Here is a 23790-nt window from a genome sequence, read left to right on the forward strand (position 1 = left end):
AAAATTATTGTGTGGAAACCCTATAATTTTTATCTCATAAATATTTGACTATGTTTCCAGTAGTGAAATTTAACAACACTGTGCATTGCCATTGAGCAAGCTTAGCCACCTGTTGAATTTATTACCTGAATGATTGCTTTCAAAGTCCAGTAACTGACTAGCATGCCTAACATGCAGCTTTGCAGGCAGGACCAGTCCATGATCTCTAGGCAGCACACATTGCTTGTTTCAGGCAATAGTAGTGATGTGGGTCTCCTTGTGGGAGGGGGCGAGCGAGTCCCTGTTACACCTCCAGTAGAATTTAGGAGTGCAGCAAAGCACTATAGACATGACCAACCCCAAAGTAAGCAGGAGACAAATTACCCATTTTATCAGACCTGAGTATATAAACGGAAGGATGACGATAGTGAGAATCACCACAAGAAGCAGGAGCAGCACAAGTCTCTGTATAGCCAGTCTGTTGTCTGCTGGAACGTTTTCATCTCTGTATAAAGCATCTTGGCTGGTCTGAGTCCAGCTATTGCTGTCTAGCCCTATGGCAGAGACATGTACCTCAGGATTAGAATCGGGATTTTCCAAGTGCTCCATGATGTCTTCTTTATTTTGAAGTGTGCGGATGAGTCCTCCTGACACAGAAGTGGCTTTTCTGCACAGGGGGCAGGTGATTATCCAGGTACTCTCCTCTTTCCTGAGGATAAGCTTGAGGCAGACTGCGCAGAAGGCATGCTGGCAGTCCAGGAGCTTTGGTACTCTGTAGATGTTGTACTTGTTGAAGCAGACTAGGCAGTCCATATCAGTAGATGTTGTGGTTGAACACTGGTGGTTCACTTCAAAACTGTGTACTTTGGGAGAGTTTGAGTTCATTAGCATAATGAGAGGCTTTGACTTTGGACAGTCTCTTTCTGAAATCGATGGTTTAAAGGCATCAGGACTGCCTCGCTCTGTGCCTGAAGGTGTCTCAATTTCTTTATTACGTTCTTCAGTGAATCCCAGTCTCTTCACATCTGCAGTGTTTTCTGTTAGGGGTCCTGCTCTGCTCATTTCTGCAGCACCTTCTGCAGTGGGCGCAGGACTGTCCTTTTCAGCCTGTGGTACTCCAGGAGCTGTCGATCCATTTTCATGGTTGAGCTTGTCAGTGGATTTCTCCATGGAGATAAACCTCGGTGCAGTTTGTCTTCCCTTAGCTGAAGGTTTTGCTGAGTTTCTGGCTCCTTTTATGTGTTGCTTTATTGCTGTTGTATGCATGATTGATTAGTGACAGTTAGCTTTAAGCGTGTTGTGCTCTTACAATATGATGTTTTTATGAGATGGTGACCTGAATTAATGATTAACTTCGTGACCAAGACATTTTACAACAGCTGATAATATCACTGAGCAATTTCTGTCCGGAAGCAGACCCCGTGGCATTAGCAGACTGCAGCTTTGCTCACTGTGAGAGCCAGACACTACCATGATGACTAAATTAGTACTTTATTCGTTGAGAGCAATTTCATTGGTCTCTAAACACTGCTTTGCTGGACAGTGACAGATTCAGAGGTATTTGTTGAATCTTAACATTGGTGTACTGAATGCAGTGCTTTGATTAGAGAGAGTGTAAGTATCACTAATTTTGAGTGCCCTGGGTAGGAAGTCTGCTCTTGCTTTAGCAATACTTGCTACCCTAGAGCTGTTACCCTACAGCACAAAGCGAGGAATGAGATTGAGATTATTAATGTTGAGTGTTGAATGTCCAATTATAACCAACTCTTTTATCCTAGGAGCATCCCTGTTGTTTTCAGTCATCAGAGGGCTTCAGGTGTGAACTGAAGCATGACTTAGGGTCACAGAGGTTCTCACAGAGCCCATGGGAGAGATCTAGAAATTAAAAGCAAGGTTAGTGTCTTGGTGGGACCATCTTCTTTTTCGTGGCATTCACAGGACAACCTCATGCACTCAGGAATGCCCTTCTGTTAAGTGGTTTTGTGAATATTTGCCTTGTCTGAAAAAAATGGCTGAACAAAATCCCTCAGTCTCTTATTTCTTTCTACCTTTTTATTTGAGGGGTAAAATAGAGATGGTTTCTCAGTAAGAATCCTGTGGAAGGAAGGAAAGTAGAAAGGGAAGGATCACTAATCCCAGAAAACTGGACTAGGTCAGCATTACTGGCAGAAGACACAGAGTACCAAGTCAGTAGCCTCAAGTGCACCTGAATGCTCAAGCTGTCTGTGCTACCTTGTACCAGCCTGTCCTTCCCAACAGAGGAGCAGCAGAAAGAAATGAAACAACTGCAATTTAGGAGGGCAAGGAGTTCAGGAAGACTCTAATCTCGTGAACTTGCTGATGGGGGGGGATGAAGCAAGAAGAGCTTGTTCTTTGCTGAGAAATAGTAGAAGGTTTGTTGTAAGGAAACTTTGTAAACGTGTCTAGGCATTCCTGCTGTATATCTGCTGATGTGGCATATAGCAGTGTTTGCTGGACTTTGGGGTGACCTGAAATTTCAGGAGCTTGAAGATCTTTCAGTTGCAGAAGTGGGACACACAGTTGAAGTGCAAGAACATCTGGAAGTGGGCTGGTGAACTGCAAGGCTCATTTATGTTTAAAAATAGGAGAATTTTCTATTGGATTTTACATACCTCTTTATTAGTAAGTTAACGCTGTTAGAAAGAAAAGATCTGGGAAAACAGAAGACAGAGCTGCCATTTTTACAATGCTTTAGAATTTTCAAATTTAGTCTGTCAGTTCCCATGCCCAAAATGGAAATGTCTTAAAATTTACAGATTCTTACTCATTAGAACTGTATGAAACTGGCTTGCAGGTGTTGGGAAGCTGGAACAGACACCAACAGGGGCAACTACGCTTCTAACTTAAGTATTTCAGTTAAAAACTAGATGAGATGAATCCATGCCTCCATGTCTGTTTGATCTGTCTTCTAGTAAGGCGTGGGAGTGACTTTTGCCTGCCTGTCTATGCTAGAAACTCAGAGCTGGTGGAGAGCCGTGGTTGTTTTGCTACAGATGCACATCAGCAGCGAGGACGACTCGCTCGAGGGAAAGGGAAGCGGAGCACGTCATGGGTCGGAGAGGTCCTCATGCTTCCCCAGGGCTGTGGTTTACTGCCACGAGGATCACAGACCCCAGGAGAGGAAGCGTGACCTGGTGTAGGGGCTCAGGAGGCTGCAAGCATGCAATTCCTGAGCTGTGTTTTAAGCACTGCAGGTCAGGCAGTGTGTGCTCTATTTGCCCAGTTTTTGTCGGTCATATCGAGCTAAAAACGTCTGTCCATTGTTGTCCTCCATTGATGAAATTTTCTGCCAAGTGTCAAAGGATCTGTCCTAATTTTGACTCAGTTCTGTCCTTGGTGTCACGAGTGATGTTCGCTGGCTTGCATGCAGGTTGTACGTAACTGAATTGCCTATAGCCCTTTAACGCTACTGAGGCTAATGACTGTTTCCATTAATCATTTGCAGTCAGTTTATATACTCATCCTGTTTTCCTGCTTTTAGTATGTTTGCATACGAAAATGAGTTTCTATGGAATGCTTCTTACGTACTTGTTTATGCCAGGAAATGGATAATGCCAGCAGTTGTGTCATTTCAGGGTAAAATCCTCACTTGCCGTAGTGCTTTGAGCACAATAATATTCAAAACCTCTGAGAAGATACTGTTGATAGTCCCCTGAGCTTCTTCCTGTGCTCAAGCTGTGTTTCAGATTGCTGTCACTCTGGACACAAGGAACTTACTTAAAAAAAAACCCAAACAAACATGCCTTAAAAATTGTCTTGATGCGAAGCCTCTTACCATATCCCCCATTACCCAGCGTACGTATGAGCGAAGCAGAGAGCTGCCATGAACAGGCAGATGCCTTCAGATTTACACCGCGTTGTCCCATGGAATGAGGAATTTTTTTACCCTGAGGTCAAAAAGGAGGTTGGTGGTGGTGGTGAATAAAGCTCCAGTGGGTCGTGCTCGGAAGCAGCCTTATAGCTGGTACCAAAAAATGCCGATTTGCCCTAATAAATGGGACCTGAAACACCTGACAGGAGCATCCTATCTGGCGATTTTTATCTTGTCCTTAGTCTGTGATGTGCTTCTGTGGCACATCTGTAATTTTGATGCCAAGGGAGTCGAGTCACTCGTTATCTCGGTGTCTGTTCCCAAATCTGGAGTGTTTTCTTAGCGTTCATCACAAAGCCGTTTGGATGCGCCTTCTGAACAGAGTGAGCTAGGAATTGGACATGAACTCGACTGACGCGCGGCAGTTCTGGCAGCGCCAGGCCGGTTCTGTCGCGACGCCTGCAGAGCGAAGCAGGGCAAGGAAAACCGGAGTCAAGGGACAGGACAGGTGCGTTGATGGGGGCAGCCCAGGAGGGCGTTACTGGTGGATGCCACTTCTTTAACTGGTCGCTGTGGGAAGAGTGGGAGAGCGGGGCAGAGCGGGGGACAGCGGGAAACCTTTCCCAAGAGCCCAACTCGGGATGAGCCACCCTCTTCTCGCTGTGCCCCCTTCTCCAGCCCCCTCCGCGGCTCCGAGCGGTTCCCCTCGGTGCCCGGGGAAGCAGGACGCGACGGTTCAGCCTCTGACACTTAATTGCGTTTAATTAATTGTCGCCGTTTCAGCTCTCCTCCTGGTCTGTCGCCGCTGCCAGCCACGTTCCCGTGGTGCCACCTCGCGGGTAGTCCCACGTTCTCCCCTCCTCCTCGATCTCCTGTTCGGTTCGGTTCGGTTCGGGGCGCCGATGCGGTACCGGACCGGCGCCGGCCGAGGTCACTCCGGCCGGTGGACGACGGGAGCGGGCTCCCGCGCCCACCCGTGGGAGGTCACGGCGCGAAGTGCGGTGGGGTGCTGGGGGGAGGCTGCCGCCGTGCCCCTGAGGAAAAGCTCCTGGACGGAGCAGCGCAATTAACAGTACAAGCTAATGAGGCGTCGAATCCGACAGTGTCGGTGACGGTGCTGCCCTTTGCGCCCTCCCCAGCCTTTTCCCCGCGGGTCACCCTTCTCCCAGCTGCTCCTGACACTTGGCTGTACCCTCCTTCCCTTCGCACTCCCGCTGCCTTTGATCCCTAAAGCCCTCCGCTTCCCCCTGCCTCAGTTTTCCTCCCGTCTTCTTCTTCTTCTTCTTCTTCTTCTTCTTCCTCCTCCTCCTCCTCCTCCTCCTCCTCCTGGAGGAATCCGCCGGGGGGGGGGGAGTAGAGCGGCGGCGCTCTGGCCGCCCGTGCGCCGGTCTCGATGGTGGCGCGGTCACGTGAGGGGCGGCCGGCGGCGCAGGCGCAGTGGGCGCCCGGCGGGGATGTCCCGCAAGCAGGGGGGCAAGGCCCGGCCCGCCGCCGGAGCCAAGAAGGCACGGCGACCCCGGCAGCCCCCCGCCGGACCGGTTCCGAGCCGCGGCTCCGGCGGCGGGGGCCTCGCCAGGCAGCTCCGGGCCCTCGGCCTCAAACTGCGGGAGGTGCCGGGCGATGGGTGAGCGCCGCGACGGGTCTCCCCGATATCCCTGGGGCTCCTGTCCCCGGGAGCTGAGGGCTTTCCCCTCGCGGTTGAGTGGGGCCGGTGCTCCGCAGAGATGAGGGCTTCCCCGCTGTACCCCACCAGCGTCGGGGGTTCCGCTTTGTGGTTGTGCGGGGCTGTGCCCCTGGGGCTGATGGCTCTCTTGGCCTGTCACCTGCTGGTCTGAGGGCTCTGCTAGTCCTAGGCCCGATCCCCAGGGGGGCTGAAGGTTCCAGTGGCCTGCTGGGCGGAGCATAGGAAGGTCCATAAGTATGGGGTGAAAGGGGCATTAGATGTGTCCGCTGAGAAGATGCGTAGTAGATCATTGGATTGTCCTTTGCTGCATTTGTCTTGGTGTCAGTTTAAGACAGTTTGGCCCAGCCCTTGATTTACCCTGTTGGAGTTGATGACATCTTTGCTCAAAACCTTCTGTTCTTACCAGCAATTCTTCTAATAGCAGCAGCCGTTCAAAGCACAGGGAATAGGTGCTACTTCACATTCATATCCTCGTTGAACTTCCTGGGCAGAAAGAGCACAGCTCTTTTTCTTTCCTGTTAACATAGTATTCTTTCCGCTGCTATGCCAGGGTCATTGATTTAATGGTGTATCTGTTAGGGGCCTTTCAGACACACTAACTTGCAGTTTCTCTTTCGGCAGCAATTGTTTGTTTCGGGCCCTCGGTGACCAGCTTGAGGGGCACTCGCGGAACCACCTCAGACATCGCCAGGAAACGGTGGATTACATGATAAAGCAACGGGAGGATTTTGAGCCTTTTGTGGAGGATGATGTACCCTTTGAGAAACACGGTATGGTCTCCATAGAACACTAATGGAAGAGGTTATTGTGTAATGTGATTACATCTCGTTTGAGCACCTTCTTACTAAACAGTTCCTCATCCCAGAACTATGTTAGGATTCCTCTCTAGTTTTTAGAAGCAGTGAGTTTACATTTCTCTCTGTTACGTTTCTGTAGAAAGGTGAGCTATTAAACTTGTATTACATTTGTCTTGGAAATTGTTTAAATTTAGAAGAGACTTGAAAAAAGAAAGAGAGGCAAAAAAAGGCAAGAAGTAAAAATTTGGTGTTTTCAAAAGGAACTTGCAAAAATTGTCTAGCTCTCCGTGAATACTGGTGGGTGTTGAGTGGCTTATTTCTTTGGGTTTCTTTTTCTCCTTGACACTTGATATTTCATAGTGGTAACCCAGGGGAAGATCCAAAGCAATGACGAATACAGCCTTTGTTCTAACAGCTTCAAAGATGTGCCAAGTACCATGCAGGTGACGCATGAAAGCGGTTTGGTTATTTAGTACATGGCACTCTTCCTTCCGAGCTAACACAGAGCTGATGGCCTTGCATAATCTAAGGGTGTACTGCATTTTTTAGAGGTTTCTGTGGTCGTTTAAGACACATTAACTTCTGTTGCTGCCAAATTCTTGCTGCAGCAGTCACTGTTTCACAGTTGGGATTTCCTTTCCAGAATTTCTTGGGCTTGTGTTGAAATTTTATTACTCGCTATCCCTCCAGTGCTTTTGGAAGTGTCAGAAACTAGGTTTCCAACTCTTCTGAATGTTTTTTCCTTTAGTTACCAATTTGGCAAAGCCTGGTACCTTTGCTGGCAACGATGCTATTGTGGCCTTTGCAAGGAACAATCAAATGAATGTGGTTATTCATCAGCTTAATGCTCCACTGTGGCAGGTGAGAAACAAAACTTCTATATTTTGGCCTAATTTTTAGCTGATGAATACAAATAGTGTTGAAACTTCCTGATCTAATAAAAGAGAGCAGCCGGTAGCCGTAGTTAGCTGGGCATAGTGTAAAGCTGTGCTCGCTTTTTCGGCCTTGAAGGACAACACTCTAGATTGTGCTAGGAGGAGAGGGAATGAAAGAAAACAATGAATGCATGAAAGATAAGTATGTGGAGACAGAGCAGCATGTTTTAGTTTGGTTTTAAGCTACTAGCTTCATTGATAAGTTTCTCTCTCCTGAAGATCAGATTACATATGAGTTGACTTTTCTGAGAGGAATTTGAGCCAGCCTTAAGGAAACCTGTACGATAAGGTTCAGGCAGGAATATGGAAGTGAAGGTATAGTAGGGCAGTCCCTGCGGTGTGTTGGAATGAAGCTCCAGCAATTCTGCATGGGATTTGTGATGAGAAGGTTTCTGATAGTTGGAGAAATGAGGTTCTGGACCGGGCAGAAGAGGGAAGAAGTTTTAAAGCCTTAAGGTGGTGTTTAATCAGCTTCTGGAAAGGACTGCATGGTATGGTTTCCTCTGACAGTGGGGCACTGGAACAAGCAGTCCATCAGGTCCTTCCTACTCTCTTTTTTGTTATTCATGCTGGCAGGGGTCCACGCTCGATCTCTGCCTGTTCATTGAGCAAGTGAGAACCTCTATTCAAGTCAGGCCCCAATTTACAGACAGAACCAATGAAGTATATAGATTAAACAGGGCAATAAAGATAAAAGACCAGATGAAGGCTGTCAGTGGTGTCTTAAACACATTTGAAAAAGTGTCAGGTGGATTCCTGAACCCAAACAAGTTTAAACTCTTACTTATATGGCAGCCATGGGTGGTAAGCTAACTGAAATACTCAACTGCTTGACCTGCGAGAGTGTACAGAGGTAGTGACCCTGCAGGAGAGTTCATGGGGGTGCTGTTCATGTTTTGTTACTGTTTTGAACCAGGCACTCACCTCAGTGTACTTAACTCTTACCAACACTTTGTATATTCTCTTGAAAACCTTAAACTTTTTTTTTCCCCATTCATTGACATTTCCAGGGTTGTAAATACAGAGTTTGTGATGAGGTTCTGTGTTGCCTGAGCATAGTCTTGTTGGTAAGAGGTTGTCTTAGGCTCTTGAGAATGGCGTAAGTAGAGAGAGCTGTTAATAGTTGTAACGTAAGGAGTCTCCTACCCGCACAGAGGATACATCAGGACATCAAAGTATGTAGGGCATCACAACATGGTGATAATGTTAGCAAGTTGCTAGACTTGAATAACCCAGGACACCCTTTTTTCTTAATTTTCTAAACTTCGACATACTGTCGTCCCCCCCGCCCACCTCTGCTTTGGAGCCCCAGCAAAATTTTAGAAAGTTTAGATTCCAAAGAGAGCATTTCCAGAGAGGCAGATGAGCAAGATGCTTAAAGCAGATGGTGTGAATATCTCCTTTGGTCCCAACTCTGAAGCAGATGGTGAGTTACCCTTTAATTTTAAGAGAACCACTTGTATCCAGTACAGCTAAGCTGGAAAAATGTGAGCAGAAGTGTTCAGGACCTCCAGCTCTTTCTCAGGCTCCGGCCTAATCCAAAGCTCTTTGGAGGTGGGCATCTCTGCATGGACTTTTTAGGGCTTTAAACACCCTTTACCTTTTTTGATAGTGACTGTAAATGTAGAGCTTCAGGTTAGCTCAGATGTATAGGTTATTTTATTGGCTTTTTGGATAACTTCTTACCTTTTTTCACTGTTTTTGCCTTTTTTTATCTGCAGCTATCTTTTACTTACAGTTCCAGTGTATTGTGGAAAGAGCATGCAAAAAGAGGCTTCACTACTGAGAGCTAAATTGGCTAATTTTCAGAATAATCTTTCAAGAGATTTGGGAGTGCTTAGATACCTGTTTAGGCTCTGGCAGAGGAGAAATGTTGAAAATCAATCTTGCTGAGTTCCAACATGTTGAATAACTTAATAGGATAAAAGGCAGGAGTGAAGTATAACCAAGTGTTGAGTTGAAACTTAAAGGTGACCAAGTATAAAATAGATGAATGGAGAATATCTGTTGTGAAATCTGAAGTCCTTAGTGCAACATAAACCGCAGACGTAGCTCAAAGGTGACTTGGTGTGTATTCTGCAAGTTGGAATAAGTTGATTCAAAGACGCAAAAGGATTGGGAAATTCTGGAGCCCTAAAGCAAGCATTTCTTGTCATTTGCTTACTGACATCTTGTCCAGGAAAGCTGTCAGATCTTTGAAGTCTGGCTTGACAGGTAAGCAAAGGACATCTGCAAATGCAGTGTAATTGTCTACATTCCTTGCAAGAGTTGGAATGCTGTGTAGCTTTTAGCTATAGTTTGAGACACTGATGATTGGGGTAGCAATTACTCTTGCATCAGTACAGATAATACTCAGAGCAGGAATTTTCTATGGAAACTGCTGTACTTGGTGCTGACAAGCAAAGGAACATTCGGTTGTTAACAGTGCTCCTGAATGGAGTTAATACATTTTCATGGTTTGGCTTTATTTCTATTAGTCTTTCTTTCAAAAACAAAACATAGCCACTTCGAATGCTAACTGTTAAAACAGCATCTTGTCCCAGCTGCAGAACAAAACTTACTCTTGGGTGACTGTTTCCACTGTGGTCATAACTTGAATGGACTTTTTTCCTCACGTTTGAGGGGGAAAAAGCCATTGTACACTGAATGGGAGCTGTCACTGAAATCGGGTCTGGAAAGATGATCAGAAAACTAATAGCTCCTGTGGAAAGTTTAGAAAATAGTTGTGAGCTTTCCAGTGAAATATTTTCATACCATATTTTGTTTATTATGATGTAACTGACCCAATGTTGTGTACCTGGTTTTCAAACATTATCCTTGAGACAGAAGCTCTGTTGTTACTCTAGGCACATCTGGATTATTAGGTCAACACTTCCTGTTTAAAGATGCTTCGGTAGCTACGTACTTTGCTTCTGATCACAGTGGTTATCATTGCCTCAAAAAAATAATACTTTGAAAAATACAATGCTGAATTTGATTCCAAAATCTCATTTGCAATTTATTTGTTTCATTTAGATTCAGGGCACAGACAAAAACAATGTGAGGGAACTTCATATTGCGTATCGTTATGGAGAGCACTACGACAGCGTGAGGAGAATCAATGACGATTCTGAAGCTCCAGCGTATCTTCAGATGGAGGTTGGTTATGACAGGATGACCTGAGTCAGCTGTGGGTGATAAATAAAACAGATGAATGTTACCAGTTGATTTCCTTTCTCATTTGCATTGAGATTGAGAAAAGAGTTTGGTCCCTGTGTCATGCTGGGGATAGAAGAGCATCTAAGGTCATTGTAACTAGTGCTGCCTGCTCTCTTGAGACAGCGTTTAAATTACTGGGCTGAAAATCAATCCCAAATCTGATGCTGTGATGCAAGCTGTAGGTGCCTTGAAGCAACCCCATCTAAATTACATACTCATGCACCTTGAATGCAAAAACAAAGGGAAAGAAGGAAAGAGCTGTAAATGCAACAGCTGGATTCTGTAGTCCTCTTCATATCTCACTTTTTTGTGTTAAGGAGTAAGCTGTGCTGTCATCGAGCTTCTCTGCACATAACTGTATAATGTGTAGTATTGTAATAAAATTAATACTCCATTTAAAAAGCCAAGGATTGTTTATTGGTATGCATGATCTTGTAGTATGTGAGAACTTGCTCTCTAGTGTATGAGTCATGGGAAACAGTGTCAGTGGTGGTGGAAGTTACACAATTTCCAAGATGCTTTGACACAAGATACTTCTGAGAAAAGTGTGCCATAATAATTAAATTTATTATGATGTCAGATTGTTTTTACTGCATCTGATGAGATTGCTGCATGCTTGTGTGATCTGCTGGGCTTTGCTTTTCTTGCAGATGCTTTGCAAAAATGTTTCAAATAAGGAGGAGGAAGTGAAGCCACAGAAGGGTGACTCTGAAGATGAGATTGAAGTTGAAATGGAAGATGCTATACAAAAAGTGTGTAATGCAACTGGATGTTCAGTAAGTATTGAGTAGCCTTTTTGTGCTTAATGTCCAAACCTTCTTGATACATGAAAGTAGCTGTGAGGAAAAATGCAAAAAAACACTCATCGTGGACAATTTCAGTGTCACAGCCATAAATAAGGATGCATTTAATCCTAGACTTGTTCCTTAAATGCCCGTGAAATATGTACTCTGTGTGGACAGCTAATAATTTTGGAAGGTTTGTCTTGTGTTCTCTCAGAAAATTCACTTTGAAACAAATTCTGTAGGATTTGAAATCCTTTGAGGATGTCGGTAGTTAAACATCCCAAATGACTAGATAATCTGTGAATTTTAGCCATTGTCACTGGATAGCCTGTGTGGTTCCTGCAGATTGCTGCTTGCACTGTGCAAATGCGTAGAATAGAAAGGGCCAAGAGTGAAACAGTTACGCTGAAACAACATATTCCTTTTTCCTGATATCTTCAGGATTTTAAGATTTTCTCCCTCACCTTTTTCAGAAATGGAATACAGGCTAATTGAAAGGTCATAAAAGCAGACAGCAGCCCCCTCTCAGTGGTTCAGATGGTTGTTAAATGAATGTATGTCAGTGATTTGAACTCTCTGCAGTGTTTTCTTTCTCCTCTTGTGGACAGGACATTGACTTAGTAAGCCAGATTCTTGAAGTGGAAGACTACAATATAGAATCTGCAATATTTGCCATCTTTCAAATGAACGAAGTGGAAAGAATCAGTAAGTACACGGAGTTTGTCCCCTGGTGCTTCAGAATAACGCTGTCTGACATTGGTGTTCACTGTAAACAGTTCAACAGGGACAGTAGCAGTTGAAGCTTACTGTTGACTGTGCTGCCACCTCAGCCTTCCTGTGGTCAGGAAGGTTATTAGTGAGGGCGGGTTCAATCCAGCTTCCAAAAAAAAACAACCACTGTTCCAGAAATTCTGGAAGAAGGAATTGGCAAACAGCGAGACAGCTTCTGGGTAGAGTGTGTCTGAAAAACCTCTGTTGTTGGTAGGTACTGAGGAGCAGTGTGATCCCCAGAGCAAAGATCAGAAATCGTGTAGCAGAACTCTGCAGGAAGAAAATGGAAGTGGTTCAAGAATCTTTGAAAATCGGAACTTGCATCAAGGTGAAATAGAAAACAACAAAGGACAGGCTAGATCCGATGAAGAGAATCGAGCTATCAGAAACTCAAAGGTATGTGAAGGGTGGTTTGGCAGTGATTTGCACATCCTTTAACGATTAGGGGGATGTGTAGGATTGCTTAATCTGCAACTGTCTTCACCTTTGAATTAAAAAGAGCTTCTGCTTACTGGATTTTGTTGCTGCTATAGCTGTGACTTCCCTGATACAAACATTTAATAGCGACAGGTGGCACTCCTCCCAAAATGATACAAAATAAGGTCCTGATAAGTAGTTTGGAATAAACATTCTCTGGCAGCTGCTTTGATATCTGCTTGTCTCCTTTACAGTGTGTTATTTTTCCCCAACTAAGCAGAAAATGTGTGTTTTTAACTTTGTGTTTTCATCCTTTTCTTTCAGGTATCTAAAAAACAAAAGAAGGAACAGCAGCGGCTAGAGAAGAAGAAGCGGCAGGAAGAAAGGCACCGACAAAAGTTCTTGGCCAACAAGAGTAACTGTGTAGATAGCAGCAGGAGAGAGACAGACTCAAACAACCAGGTCACCTTGGTGAAGGCCATGGCAGCTCTAAACATATGACTGAATGTGTTCTGAGTGCGCTGGTGAGAAAAGCAAATAAACCCGATGAAGACAAAACTCCCCTTAAGCAAATCTCCAGGCACCCATTGTTACCTTCAAATCCGTTTCTGCGGAGATCTCTAAGCACACATGAATTTCCTGTTTCTTTGGCTGCAGGGCGAACAATTGTTCAGTAATTCTGCATCAGCCTGTGTGTGAGAAGAGTTGTTTGAACTTAACAAAAAGTAGAGACTTGTTTTTATAATTTTGGAGTTAGATGAAGGTGAGAACCTTTTCTTCACACAGCAGTGTCAGATTTTCTTTGACATCTCTTGATGTGCTTAGATTATTTTTTTTTATAGTGACTTTTTACTTGGTTATGCTTGGAGGAGCTTTATTTTTACCTTGCTGTCAGGGAAAGCTTAACAATTCTCAACTCAGGAACATGGTGGGTTTTTTTTTTCCTATTTAAATTTAAATAAAGTAAGGGAACAGATTCCCAGAATCCTTTCCAAAGCGAAGTGTGTCAGCCAACACTGTGTCAAACATGACATTCCTCTTTCTTTTCCCATGCAAGAATGCAGTGATCAGTTTTAATCTAACTAGAACTGCTTGTGTTGCACTAGGCTGTTTCAGAAGTGATTAATACATGAAGGGAGAATGGGATTGCTGCGTACATGCTTGTTGAGACCTGTAGAGACAAAGAAAAAGGAATACCAGTGGGCTCATGAGACAGCAGAGACGATTCATCTGATCTGGTGAAGTCTAATTGAGGTTGTAAAATGCAACACGAGCAGGTATGAGATTTCTGTTGAGTGTTGTTACTTGGACATCTGGAATCTCATCCTCTTTTGCCATACTCTGGAGCTTTTGGGCTGCTCCAGAGCTTTAGTCCAAGCCAGGAACTTGACGGTTGTTAGTCTCCAAATGAAATTAATACAGCCAAAGGATCAAGACTCCTGGGAACAAGGTTCCAAGTAGCAGTGATCACTGGGAACCCTGCCTACTTCACTCTTCATAAATCAAGCTTTTTCCAGGGTAGGATTTTTTCATCTTAAATTCCTCTTTGGTAAGGTCACCAAGTACTGTAGAAAGTACAGCTTGAATCCTGTGATGCTTTCCACTATAGGATTGTGAATTTGGACTCAAGTGTAAGGACTGTGGGACTTGGCCCTCGATTTATGGCTTGCAGTGTTTCAGCTTCACTCAGGTTTTTGGACTTGGATTAAGCACTAAGCTTGAAGAAAGCACATGTGCACTTATACGCACACTAGATAACAGGAGACACCTCATCAGCCAGGGCAGAGCTGAAATAGATTTTCTGAATGTAAGGAACGTTGCTTTTGAAAAAATTCTATGCATTCTTTGAAGTTTCCAAATCAGCATGGAAGTACAAATGCCTTTTTTGACTGAACTGCCGAGATCTGAGCTCGTACTTCTTCATATGCTCTGCAACTATTTATCAAGAGCATTTGAAGAATAAAAAGAAAGGAGTTCTACTTCTAAGTACCGGTGGTGTAGGAGATCAGGCTTTAATGCTGGTGAAGAAGTTCCTTTGGTTCCTGTAGTGAGCTTGGTGGAAATAAAAAGTAATAGAAAGCAGCTCTTGTGCTTTATGGTGGGACATAGTGTCCGGCAAGTGAAGCAGCGTATTAAGTGCTGCTCTAAGTGCCAGTGGTAGGTGTGACTAACAGCTGTAGAGGGAAGTCTGAGGAGAATTTAATAGGTAGGAAGGGCATGGATGAGCCTTGAATTCACAGGACTGTTCTTAAAGTGAAAAACGACTTTGGTGAAATCCATTTTGTGTGAACCTTGGATAGCCTGTTGTTAGCACTGTTGCTTCCTGGAATTCTTTTTCTCCAAGACAGTCACTTTTACAGTAGTGGAAAGAATGGCAAATCGTAGCTTAACGGGGAGAAAGTGCAAGTCACTTCACCGGTGTAATGAGTTGAAGACAGTAGGTGTAGCAAGGTGGTTCAGGTAAATGTGTCACCTTTGCCTTGCCCAGCTGTATTTTGAATTGGAAGGCAGGTGGGTTCTGCAAGTTTGAAAAGATAATAAGAATTTGCAATTGTATGCTACAAATACAATGTTTGATCTTAAATTAATTGCTTTTTTGTCTTCCCGAGCCAGAGCTAAGAGGTTTGTTGTTGCTTTGGGCCTGGAGAGCTGTGAAGGGAGTTGTCCTGTAGCCAGCAGAGAGGAAGCTGAGCTTCTGTGGGTGTGAAGGGACCTGCAAAACCTCGCTTCGTCCATGTCCAGAATAAATGGGCAGGCTTGCAACAGCAACACGTCTTAAGTAGCAGAGAGAGGCTGACCTTCAGCTCATGGCCTCTGATACCTGTAGCCAAATATGTGGCTGAAAAAGCTTTCATTTCCACATGTAATATGATTAAAACACAAACTCTTGATGTGCTGGACTCATTAAGTCTTGTTAGGCCAGTCAAATACTCTTTATTTTTGCCAGGATAGCTTTGTACCTGCAAAAACACCTTGTATCCAAAGGTGTTAAAACTTTCATTTTTTCTGTTGTAGATTTTTACTTTAGCTGTTGACATTTCCACCTGCCCTTACAATGTGTATTTTTTTTCTAGGTAATCCTTATGCAGTGTTCCTCAGGAAACTCACTTTTATGCAGAAAATTTGCTTTGTAAACAGGTCATCGATTTTCCTTGCAGGAGGAAGGGAGGTGAGAAACAAGAGAAGAGAAACATCATGATTCACAGCTTGTGTTTGCTCTTTGGTGGAGCTAACTGTGCTTCATAATATTTGGTCATAGGACAACAAGCACTGCACGTTCCCGTGGTATTTGAGGAGGATTACTGTTTGTTAGTCACTGCTAGCTTACATTGTGGAGGGTCACCAGTGGGCAGAGGGCCAGGGGTGTGTTTGACTGCTGCTGGACCGGCAGGGTCACTGTCAGCCACTTGGACATGAGCACGCGGCAGGACAATGTAGAAAGCTGCTTTCCCTGCATCCTACCTACCACTGTCGTCTTCCCCAGACTTCTTTTTTCCAAATCCTTGCCCCTGCAGGTAAGGAGTTGAGTTGAACCGGAAGTTTTAAGCATTTAACCAGGTTCTGCGTGCTGTCCATAAGCATGTCTTGGCCTTTCAATGTATAGGAGGGCTTTTGTGCTTGTGCTGCTCGGTTTCTGGTGTACCTCGTTCCTTCTTGGAGGGATGCCTTTCAGTTTATTTAACAGCTTCGCCTTATCTGCAGTGCCTGAACAGCAGCAGAAGTCACATCATCCGTGGTATCCACATCTGCAGTACTTTCGGATTCCTTTTCTGTTGGAGTCTGTTGAAACTACAAGATAGTTTTCTTCTCTTTTCCCCCTCGGGACTCAGCCGGGTGCCTGTTTCTGTTACCAAACCAAACCACCTCTGGTTTTTGGATGCTGAGTGCAATAAAGGTTGCAAAGACGTGCCAGCTGAACTGTGTGAGTGGAGCTGTGTGTACAGGGCGCGCTGTGGGTTAAAAGGCAAAACTTTCAGATTAATTTAACGAGTCTGCACAACCTGAACCCTTCTTGGGGATGCAATCTGGCTGCTGGGGCATACATTCACCTGCTGGCTTTCACGAGCTTCAGAAACTGCAGAAAGGGAGGGAAATTGCGCATGAAGAATGACCCGTGCTCCCGTCCCGTGTTCTCTAAAATGGAGATGGTTTATGCTCGTGTGGAGTCTGTTTGCAGGCACAAACCTTAGAGGGCAGCATCGGCTTCATCAGCTATGTCCCAGCTCTCTCCTCTCTCATCCCAAAGCCCTTGAGTGGCACCAGAAAATGAGTAAAAGGAGAAACAAGTGTTTCGAAGTTACAGAGGCACCACATTTACTGTGGGAAGTGTGAGGAAGGGGTAGGGACATTGCTTGCAATGAAATGCTTAACGGAGTCAGGCAGGAGCCCTCGATGCTGATGTGAAACTCAAAAGAAAATGCCCTTAAAGCACCTTTATTTTACGACCCCCTGCTCTGAAGGTGTGCAAAACATCTCTGGAGGTGGCATTTAAACTAGAGGTGCCTCCATCGAGGCCCAGGTGTGAGGAGCAGCTGGCCCTGGCTCGTTAAGGCTAATTGTGGATTGTGTGCAGCTGTGGTGAGGGAGGAGGTGGCTGCAGGGAGCTGTAGCCTGAGGAGACCTGTCCAGGCAGCTTCAGCCCTGTGAGGACTTGCTGCAGAGCCCAAACCCCTCAGATCACCACCACCATGCTCCCTCATGGCTTTAGTAAGTATTAATTGCTTAAATTGTCATTAGGAGCAGGTTGGGGCTGTGTTGTGGCCAAGCTCCTTGAGGGGAGCTGGGTTTGAAGCCTGGTTTGGGGCGCAGCAGCTCGTCACTGTTTCTGTTCATTTTTATTTTTCTTCTTTGAAGCTCTCAAGATTTACAGGTCAGCTGCTAAAATGTCATTTCTGGTAAATGTTTTTTAAGAAAAAGATACAAAACTGTGTGCATGTATAAATATTTACTTCAGAAAATCAGCTGTGAAGCTCCATGCTGTTTCCTACCCCTTCCACCATCAGTTCCTGAAACACGAATGTAACACTGGATGCGCTTTACAAATTGCATTTGAAAATTTATTTTTATCTGCAGGGATTTCCTTGTTTTTATGATTTATTTAATCGCAAGCAGTGGGTTTTCCCTGTGTGCCAGCACTGGGGAAAGGCACCGGATGCCTTTTCAGTGCTACGGGGCTGGGCTAGTCCCTGCCTGGCTGCAGGGAAGGCAAAACCCCCACAATTTAGATGGTTTCTGTCAGGTTTTAACCTGAGCCTGGCATGTCTAGCAGGAGGGAGTTGGGGTAATTCTTTTAAGAGTTGCGGTAGGTCCTGGCTGTCCTTTGGAAGCACTCTGCCCGCCCGTCTGTTGCAGTCGCAGCTCCATCTTTTGCACCGGGTTGTGGATTCTGGAAGAAAATTTGGGGAGATGGAGTCAGGCGAAGGGTGTGAGAGTTGGAGGATGTCTTTTGGGCTGTCCCTGCGACGTACGCAGTCCCCTGTGTTGAGTTTGGGATGTCTTGGGCAGTCCACCTCTTACCTCTGGTGCATGGAGCTACCTGGCTACAAACCACGCGTGGCCCTGGAGGGACCATTTAATTTACTTTATCTACCTGCGTACGTATAGATATTTGCTTTGATCATGGGGAAGTGCTTTTTTTTGATCTGCTTGCCATGAAACAACAGTGTTTGCTCTGGGGAAGTCGGGGTGGCAGTGCCAGGTCAAGATGGAAGGGTCACCTCAAACCCTCAGTATTTGGCCTCTACGGAAGGGCAAGCCCCCTCCTTCGGGAGGTCTCCAAGCTCTAAACTTCATTATAGTCCTAGCAAATAAATATTTGCCCTATTCCTGGCACTTTTCCCTCATTTCCACCCCCTTCCTAGCAAGTGGTTTCCAAGCCAGGATGGTCTAAAGGACAACTCAGAAGAGAGGTTCCCCGAGCGCGTGGATGGTTGTGCCTTCCTGCCCGGGGCTCCTGCGCTGTCTCTTACTGCATTATCTGGCTTCCCCAGATGGAGTATTTGTACGTGACCAGTTTGGAACTGGTCAGTGAGAGGAAGACAGCTTCTTGTAGCAGCAGTTGTGGGCATGGCAGCACCTGGGAGCACAAGAATTGCAGTCAGGGCAGGATGGGGAACGGTGGGGACGATATCACGGTAGTGAACATCTGGTGGCACACAGCCCCTGTGAGAAATGTCTTGCATTTGTGCCCCTGGTGGTGCAGCAGCCTTGTTCTCCTCGGCATTGCCTATGCTGTAGGGACAAGGGAGGGGGAGTCACACCTTTCTGGCCTCGTCAGCACAGCTCTCTAATTGCTTTCCCGTTGCTCTGCTGCAGCAACATTGCATGGTTGCTTTCAATTAGCCCAGGTGGTAGTTGGATCCTGACGCATTTCTGCCTAATGCTACAAAGGCAGAAGAAACACCGATGCGTGCCGTTCCCATCAGCTACTGCTGCTAAGCAACTTTTAAAGAGGTGTTAAGGATGAGCAACGATTTTTGCATTGCTATCTCAGCTCCCAGGGGCAGGGGCAAGCATTCCCTCGCTGTACCCAGGGAGAGGGAGGTGAGGAGGTCTGGGGGCACCCGCTCTGCCTTCACCAGGTCCCGACTTACCAGTCGGTCGCATCCAGTGGCTGTTTGGATCCCCCCAAGCTACAGTAGCAGCCGTAAGCATTGTAGGACAGTGGTGATTTCCCTGTTTTGTGCTTAATCCTTGAACCGAACTGAATCACGTTGCAGCCAGCGGGGGCCAGCCCTACGACTGGAGATGCGGGGTTAGGAGCACCGGGAAAAGTAACCTCCCGTCCCACCCTTCCGTAGCAAAAATGAGCATTTTCATCCTCCCCGACTTAATTGTTTATGGATAGAAATTGCAAGCACCAGGCTTTCCCCACCGCCTCGTCTGGCGGGGTGAGAGCTGGTGCGGGGGGTACTCGCAGCAGAGGAGCAGCAAGAAGAGCTTCATGTCTGGCGGTGGCAGCTCCCGTGTTTGGGCGAGCCCGAGGTGCCACCAGTCACGCTTTTTATGACCACCGTGTACCCACTCGGCAGGGCCTCTCCTTTGGAGAACCCAAAGTGGGCAAACATTGACAATCCTCACCAGATTGGTCCCGCTATGTGTGCGAGATTCTCTCGGTGCTGCTGGAGGCCCCAGCTGCGGGACGCCCTATGCTGGGAGAGCCCTTTGCAAGGGAGGTTTCAGTGGACTGGGGTGAGTGGGGCAGACTGGTGTCAAGTCCGTGCACAGCTCTGGGTATCTCAGCATCCCAGTGCCTCCCTGAGCAAAATGGGAGAACTCGAGGGAGAATGGGAACCACTTTGTTCCTGGATGACTATTAGTTTTTTGATGTCTTGATTAGAAAACGCCATTCCATATCTTGCTGTTTCCATCATGACTTACGTGGGCAGGGAGAAAATGCAGCCAGCGCAAAGCATCCTCTGCTTCTGACTTACCGAAGTGGGTAAGACACAGTGCCATGAGCAGAGGAAGGTCCAGTGGTCCTCCAGAACAGTCTGTGGCCAAAGATAGGGCTGAGCAAGGGCCCTGTACGCTGGTTTTCTTGTTAGCAGGAGCTTGTCAGTGCCTAGATGCTCCTTGTATATGGGGGTGCTCCATCGCTTTCTCCATGTGCACTGGGCACTGCGCATAGTCTTGCTCTCAAAACATCAGGCAATGCTTGCAGACCATTGCATGAGGTGTCTGGTTCGCCTTTATGTAGAAGCAAAATAAGGCAAGCAGCAGAGTAAGGAAAAAAAAATGCAAGTGGTGTATAATGGAAGGGTAAAAAAAGAGGATGGGTGTGTTGCTTGCTTGGAGAGAATCTCTAATTAAATAGGTGATGCCGAACTATCATTTTAGCACTTTTCTTCTGGCAGGCATTGCAGGTGCCTAGGGCTCTGCGCAGTTTTGTGGGGAACCCCGGCAAGGGCAAGCACCGAGCCAGGGGGAGGAAATCCCCCCCAGTCGCTGACAGGGAAACCGAGGCAGGGAACAAGGATGTGACTGGTGTGGAAATCGGAGAAAGGGTGAGAAAAGGGAACTCGGGTCAGGGCCTCAGCAAAATCTCTTCCCCTCTCTGGCATATGCCATTTGCCTTGTCAGCTCTCTGGGCCAATTTAAGTAGACCCCTGGGACAGCGGCGAGTTAATTAGCTGAACCAGAGCTTGCCATAATTCAAGATTTTCTGAGTCCGCAGCCAGTTTTTATCACTAGGGAATAAAGTATATTTTTGTGCATCAAACTGGCTGAGCTTCCAGGTGAAAGACTCTCTGCCCCAGCTCCTCTATGTATAGCAGGTTTGCAGTAACCCTTCTCCAAATGTGAAACAAGACCCCCTTGGAATGCCTCCTGGGAGGACGTGGAGTTTGTTTCTCTTTTGTAGTATGCAAAACATAACTTTTGCAGCCCCATTTATTGCAATGTTCTGAGGGGGTGCAGTATCTGAGCCAACACATCAGACTTGGAGCTCTGTATGAACGGATTTGTACAGCCAAGATGTCTGAGCTGAAAAATACATAGATAGTTAAAATTCACTCAGAATTTAAACAGGGAGAGTGTGTTACCAGCTCATCCTGGCCTGCAAGCTGTCTGTGTGATGGCCCCTCTCCCATCTCAGCAAGGATTTGATCCTTGATTTATGCCTTGCAAATAGCAGCTGTCGGGCGAAGGGCTGCCCGCTCCTTCCTCGTCTCCCCCAGGACTAAACGCTGCGGGACGAGGAGGGTGGTAGAGCTCAATGCCTGGGTTATAGCTGGCGGGAAGCATTTCTGGGATATTTCCTGGTGCTGTTGACTTCAGCTTTGGGGCAAGCCAGGGTGGGAATTTCAGCTGCCGATGCCCAGGGCATCAGCCCCTGGGGAAATAGCGTTTTGTTGCTGTTTCTGTGGCGGCATTTCATTGCTGAGCCCTCCCAAGGGGGTCAACCCTGCTGAACTGGGCAGAAAACCTGCACCGCGGGGATGCTACGGTGGTTAGGGGGGAAGCAGCCACTGCCTGAACCGCCTTTTCCTAGGGGACGCGCCCGGGGTTGTTGCAGAATTGGGCCAAAACATTCTTTTCTGGTGAGAAATATGTTTTGCTCCGCACTAGGCATGAGGCAAGCTCCGGGCCACCCCGTCGCAACAAAGGTTGCCAGCGCCCCGGCCTCCCACAGCATTGCGCCTGCCTGCAGCCCTTTGCACCAGCTTTGATTTCTCTGTCTCGGAGCAATGGCAAATTTTCAGAGCTTGAAGGCTCAGGGCTAAGTGGGGGGGAAATTCAGGGGGTGCAGATGCATGTCAGCGGGAGATGCATCACTTCTCAGGTGTCATTTTTTTTCTGGGTAATGGGAAACCTAGCTAAGAGGCTAGCTTCCCTCCGCTGCCTGCAAGGGGTGGTCGCTGAGCTCAGCTGAGTCACATCACACTGAGGACCGATGTTTTGTGCTCTCTGGTTTTATTTTGGAGCAACGGAAGAGAATCTGCGGTGAAGCAAAAAGCAGAGGGAGCTGACAGGCTGCACGGGGAGCTCGAGCCAAGGGGAAATGAGTGTCAGCACAGAGGCTCGCGCTGGTTTCCATCTCGCCCTTCGCAGCGACGAAGCGCAGGTGTCCACCCCTCCCTTGTTTTTCTGTGCTGAAACATTGCATCTGCGCTGCTCTCCCTCCTCGGATCCAGTGTATAATGACGCAACTTCACTAGAGCGTTGTTGTCCTCGTGTCAAAGCCAAAAAGCCCCGAGGAGGAGACCCGCCAGGGTTGGGAAAACGCTCCCGGCGCTGCACCGTCCCTTTACTTATCAGCCTGGAGGTGGTTTTGCAAAGAAGCTTTTTGCTTCAACACCGCCCGCCTCGTCCCCGGCACTTGCCGCGACGCCGGAGCAACCCCCGGCCACGCATTTGGCAGAGCCAGGCTGCCTGCTCGCATCTGCAGGCACCTCTCTGGCACCAAGTCCCGGAGCCTGCAGGGACCGGAGAGAAAGCATGTCTGAGACCTTCTTTTCGGGAAGATCCCCGGGGTGCTGCCCCAAAAAAGGGCACCACAAAGGAGGGAGATGGTCTGGAAAGAAGCATCCCGAACCGTGACTGTAGGGACTTACGGCAGGTGGGGGGGATTCTTGTCCGGGGCACCATGAGGGGCTGGATGGGTCCCACGCGGCACCGCCGTGCAGCCAGCTTGGCGTAGCAGCAGGCACGGAGCAAGCAGCACCTGCAGGGAGAAGGAAGGAGAGCCCAGCCTCATCCAAAACGCAGTGATAGCTGCTTCTAACCTAGCTGAAACAGGCTCTGCAAGCTGGGTGGGAAGAGATACCAGCGTTTGCATCCTCCTGCTCTAAATCATCCAGGAGCTGCTCCTTCCACCTCGTTCCCACGCCAAGCCTCTTCTCCGCTTCCCTGTGCCAACCCATGCCCAGGTCCCAGAGCCCTTGTGCATCCCAGCTTTGGGACTGTCCCTCTCCCCTGGTTCCATCCCGTTGACTTCAGGCAGTTGTCGCTGGCACGACCCTACTGACTACGGGACTGGAATTAGGGGTGAACGCCGCCTTGCTTTCCCCCCTTCCCTAAAACTTGTTCCCCTCCTGCTGCTGCCCATTGCCTGGTCTGCATTTTGCAAAGCTTCACAGGGTGCTGCTGGGGTTGCTCACAAGCCTTGGGGTTACCCCGGGGCCAGCATTAGCCATCCTGGGGCCAGCGTTAGCCTTCCTGGGAAGCATTGCCTGTACCGGTCCACTGAAGCCCTCGATGTGCCGCTGCTGCCCCATCCCGAGTAACAGCCGTAGGCGGTCAGATTTCCTACGGTGCTTCCTTCAAGTCCTGGTGTGAACATGCGTGGGAGCTTCCCGTGAGCCGTGAACACACCTAGAGTAACCGGAAAATGGGATTTTTGCAAGTTATATGCAGAAATAAGGCCCGGGGAACCAGGGGAGAGAGGAGGGCTTTGCTGGGAGTCTCCCCGTGGAGTGCACAGGGGTTTGGGGATGCTCCCTGCATCGGCGCGGGGCTGCAGCCTGGCTCCCATCCGCGGATCGGGGAACGGCTGCACTTACTGCAGGCAAACAGCACCGCCAGCGTCAGCAGGACCTTCATCTTCCTCTCACTCAGGCCTGGGAGGAGAAAGGGGACAGAATTAGCCAGGCAGCGTGACCAGTTGACAGGCGCTGCTGTGCAAGCCTTGTCCCTCTGAAATCAGGCCAAACTACCCTGAAATTTGGAGGGAGGAAGGCAGCCGTGCCCCCTTGCATCTGTGTTGCTGCCTCTTGGGCGAAAGCAAACACTTTCTGAAGCTGTCCCACCACCCCAGCATCTCCCACCTCCCGTCCCACCACTTCTGGCACCCAGGGCATCACTTTGCAACCCCTGGGGCTGCAAATTCCCAGCTGAGTTTTTATCTGAAAGCAATGACACTTTATCTACAGGCATGGAAAACAGCAGAAGG

At 47.4% G+C, this 23790-nt stretch overlaps 3 protein-coding genes across 4 annotated transcripts; 1 reads left to right on the top strand and 2 right to left on the bottom strand.

Moving 5' to 3' along the window:
- Window positions 1–228: 228 nt before the first annotated feature.
- Window positions 229–1149, bottom strand: RNF186 (ring finger protein 186). Its single transcript, XM_010577509.1, has one exon. It carries the CDS (start codon window positions 1147–1149, stop codon window positions 229–231), a length of 921 nt encoding a protein of 306 aa, XP_010575811.1.
- Window positions 1150–5276: 4127 nt separating this feature from the next.
- Window positions 5277–15423, top strand: OTUD3 (OTU deubiquitinase 3). 2 transcript variants are annotated; one of them, XM_010577269.1, is made up of 8 exons: window positions 5277–5435; window positions 6117–6265; window positions 7041–7153; window positions 10243–10365; window positions 11076–11201; window positions 11819–11915; window positions 12196–12377; window positions 12723–15423. In XM_010577269.1, the coding sequence occupies exons 2-8, from the start codon at window positions 6202–6204 to the stop codon at window positions 12897–12899; spliced, it is 882 nt and encodes a 293-aa protein (XP_010575571.1). In that variant the 5' UTR covers window positions 5277–5435; window positions 6117–6201; the 3' UTR covers window positions 12900–15423. The 2 variants fall into 2 exon arrangements, with proteins under 2 accessions (XP_010575571.1, XP_010575572.1); XM_010577270.1 differs by lacking the exons at window positions 5277–5435; window positions 7041–7153 and having other exon boundaries at window positions 6148–6265.
- A 6767-nt stretch (window positions 15424–22190) lies between these two features.
- LOC104837854 (basic phospholipase A2 A-like) lies at window positions 22191–23441 on the bottom strand. Its single transcript, XM_010577271.1, has 4 exons — window positions 23402–23441; window positions 23078–23213; window positions 22454–22563; window positions 22191–22315 (listed from the first exon to the last, which is right to left on the bottom strand). Exons 1-4 carry the CDS (start codon window positions 23439–23441, stop codon window positions 22191–22193), a joined length of 411 nt encoding a protein of 136 aa, XP_010575573.1.
- Window positions 23442–23790: the final 349 nt, after the last annotated feature.

Source organism: Haliaeetus leucocephalus, unplaced genomic scaffold (genome assembly GCF_000737465.1).
Source record: "Haliaeetus leucocephalus isolate CR32 unplaced genomic scaffold, Haliaeetus_leucocephalus-4.0 Scaffold556, whole genome shotgun sequence".
NCBI classification, from domain to species: Eukaryota; Metazoa; Chordata; class Aves; order Accipitriformes; family Accipitridae; genus Haliaeetus; species Haliaeetus leucocephalus.

Excerpts from the sequence above, each read along its gene's own strand:
- RNF186 (XM_010577509.1), bottom strand. The coding sequence starts at position 1,149 with ATGGAGAAATCCACTGACAAGCTCAACCATGAAAATGGATCGACAGCT.
- OTUD3 (XM_010577269.1), top strand. The coding sequence starts at position 6,202 with ATGATAAAGCAACGGGAGGATTTTGAGCCTTTTGTGGAGGATGATGTA. Across the intron at positions 6,266-7,040 it reads TGTACCCTTTGAGAAACACG|TTACCAATTTGGCAAAGCCT; the intron begins GTATGGTCTCCA and ends TTTTTCCTTTAG. Across the intron at positions 10,366-11,075 it reads CAGCGTATCTTCAGATGGAG|ATGCTTTGCAAAAATGTTTC; the intron begins GTTGGTTATGAC and ends CTTTTCTTGCAG.
- LOC104837854 (XM_010577271.1), bottom strand. The coding sequence starts at position 23,441 with ATGAAGGTCCTGCTGACGCTGGCGGTGCTGTTTGCCTGCA. Across the intron at positions 23,214-23,401 it reads GGCGGTGCTGTTTGCCTGCA|GTGTGTTCACGGCTCACGGG; the intron begins GTAAGTGCAGCC and ends CGGTTACTCTAG. Across the intron at positions 22,316-22,453 it reads AAGAATCCCCCCCACCTGCC|GCTCCGGGACTTGGTGCCAG; the intron begins GTAAGTCCCTAC and ends CGGTCCCTGCAG.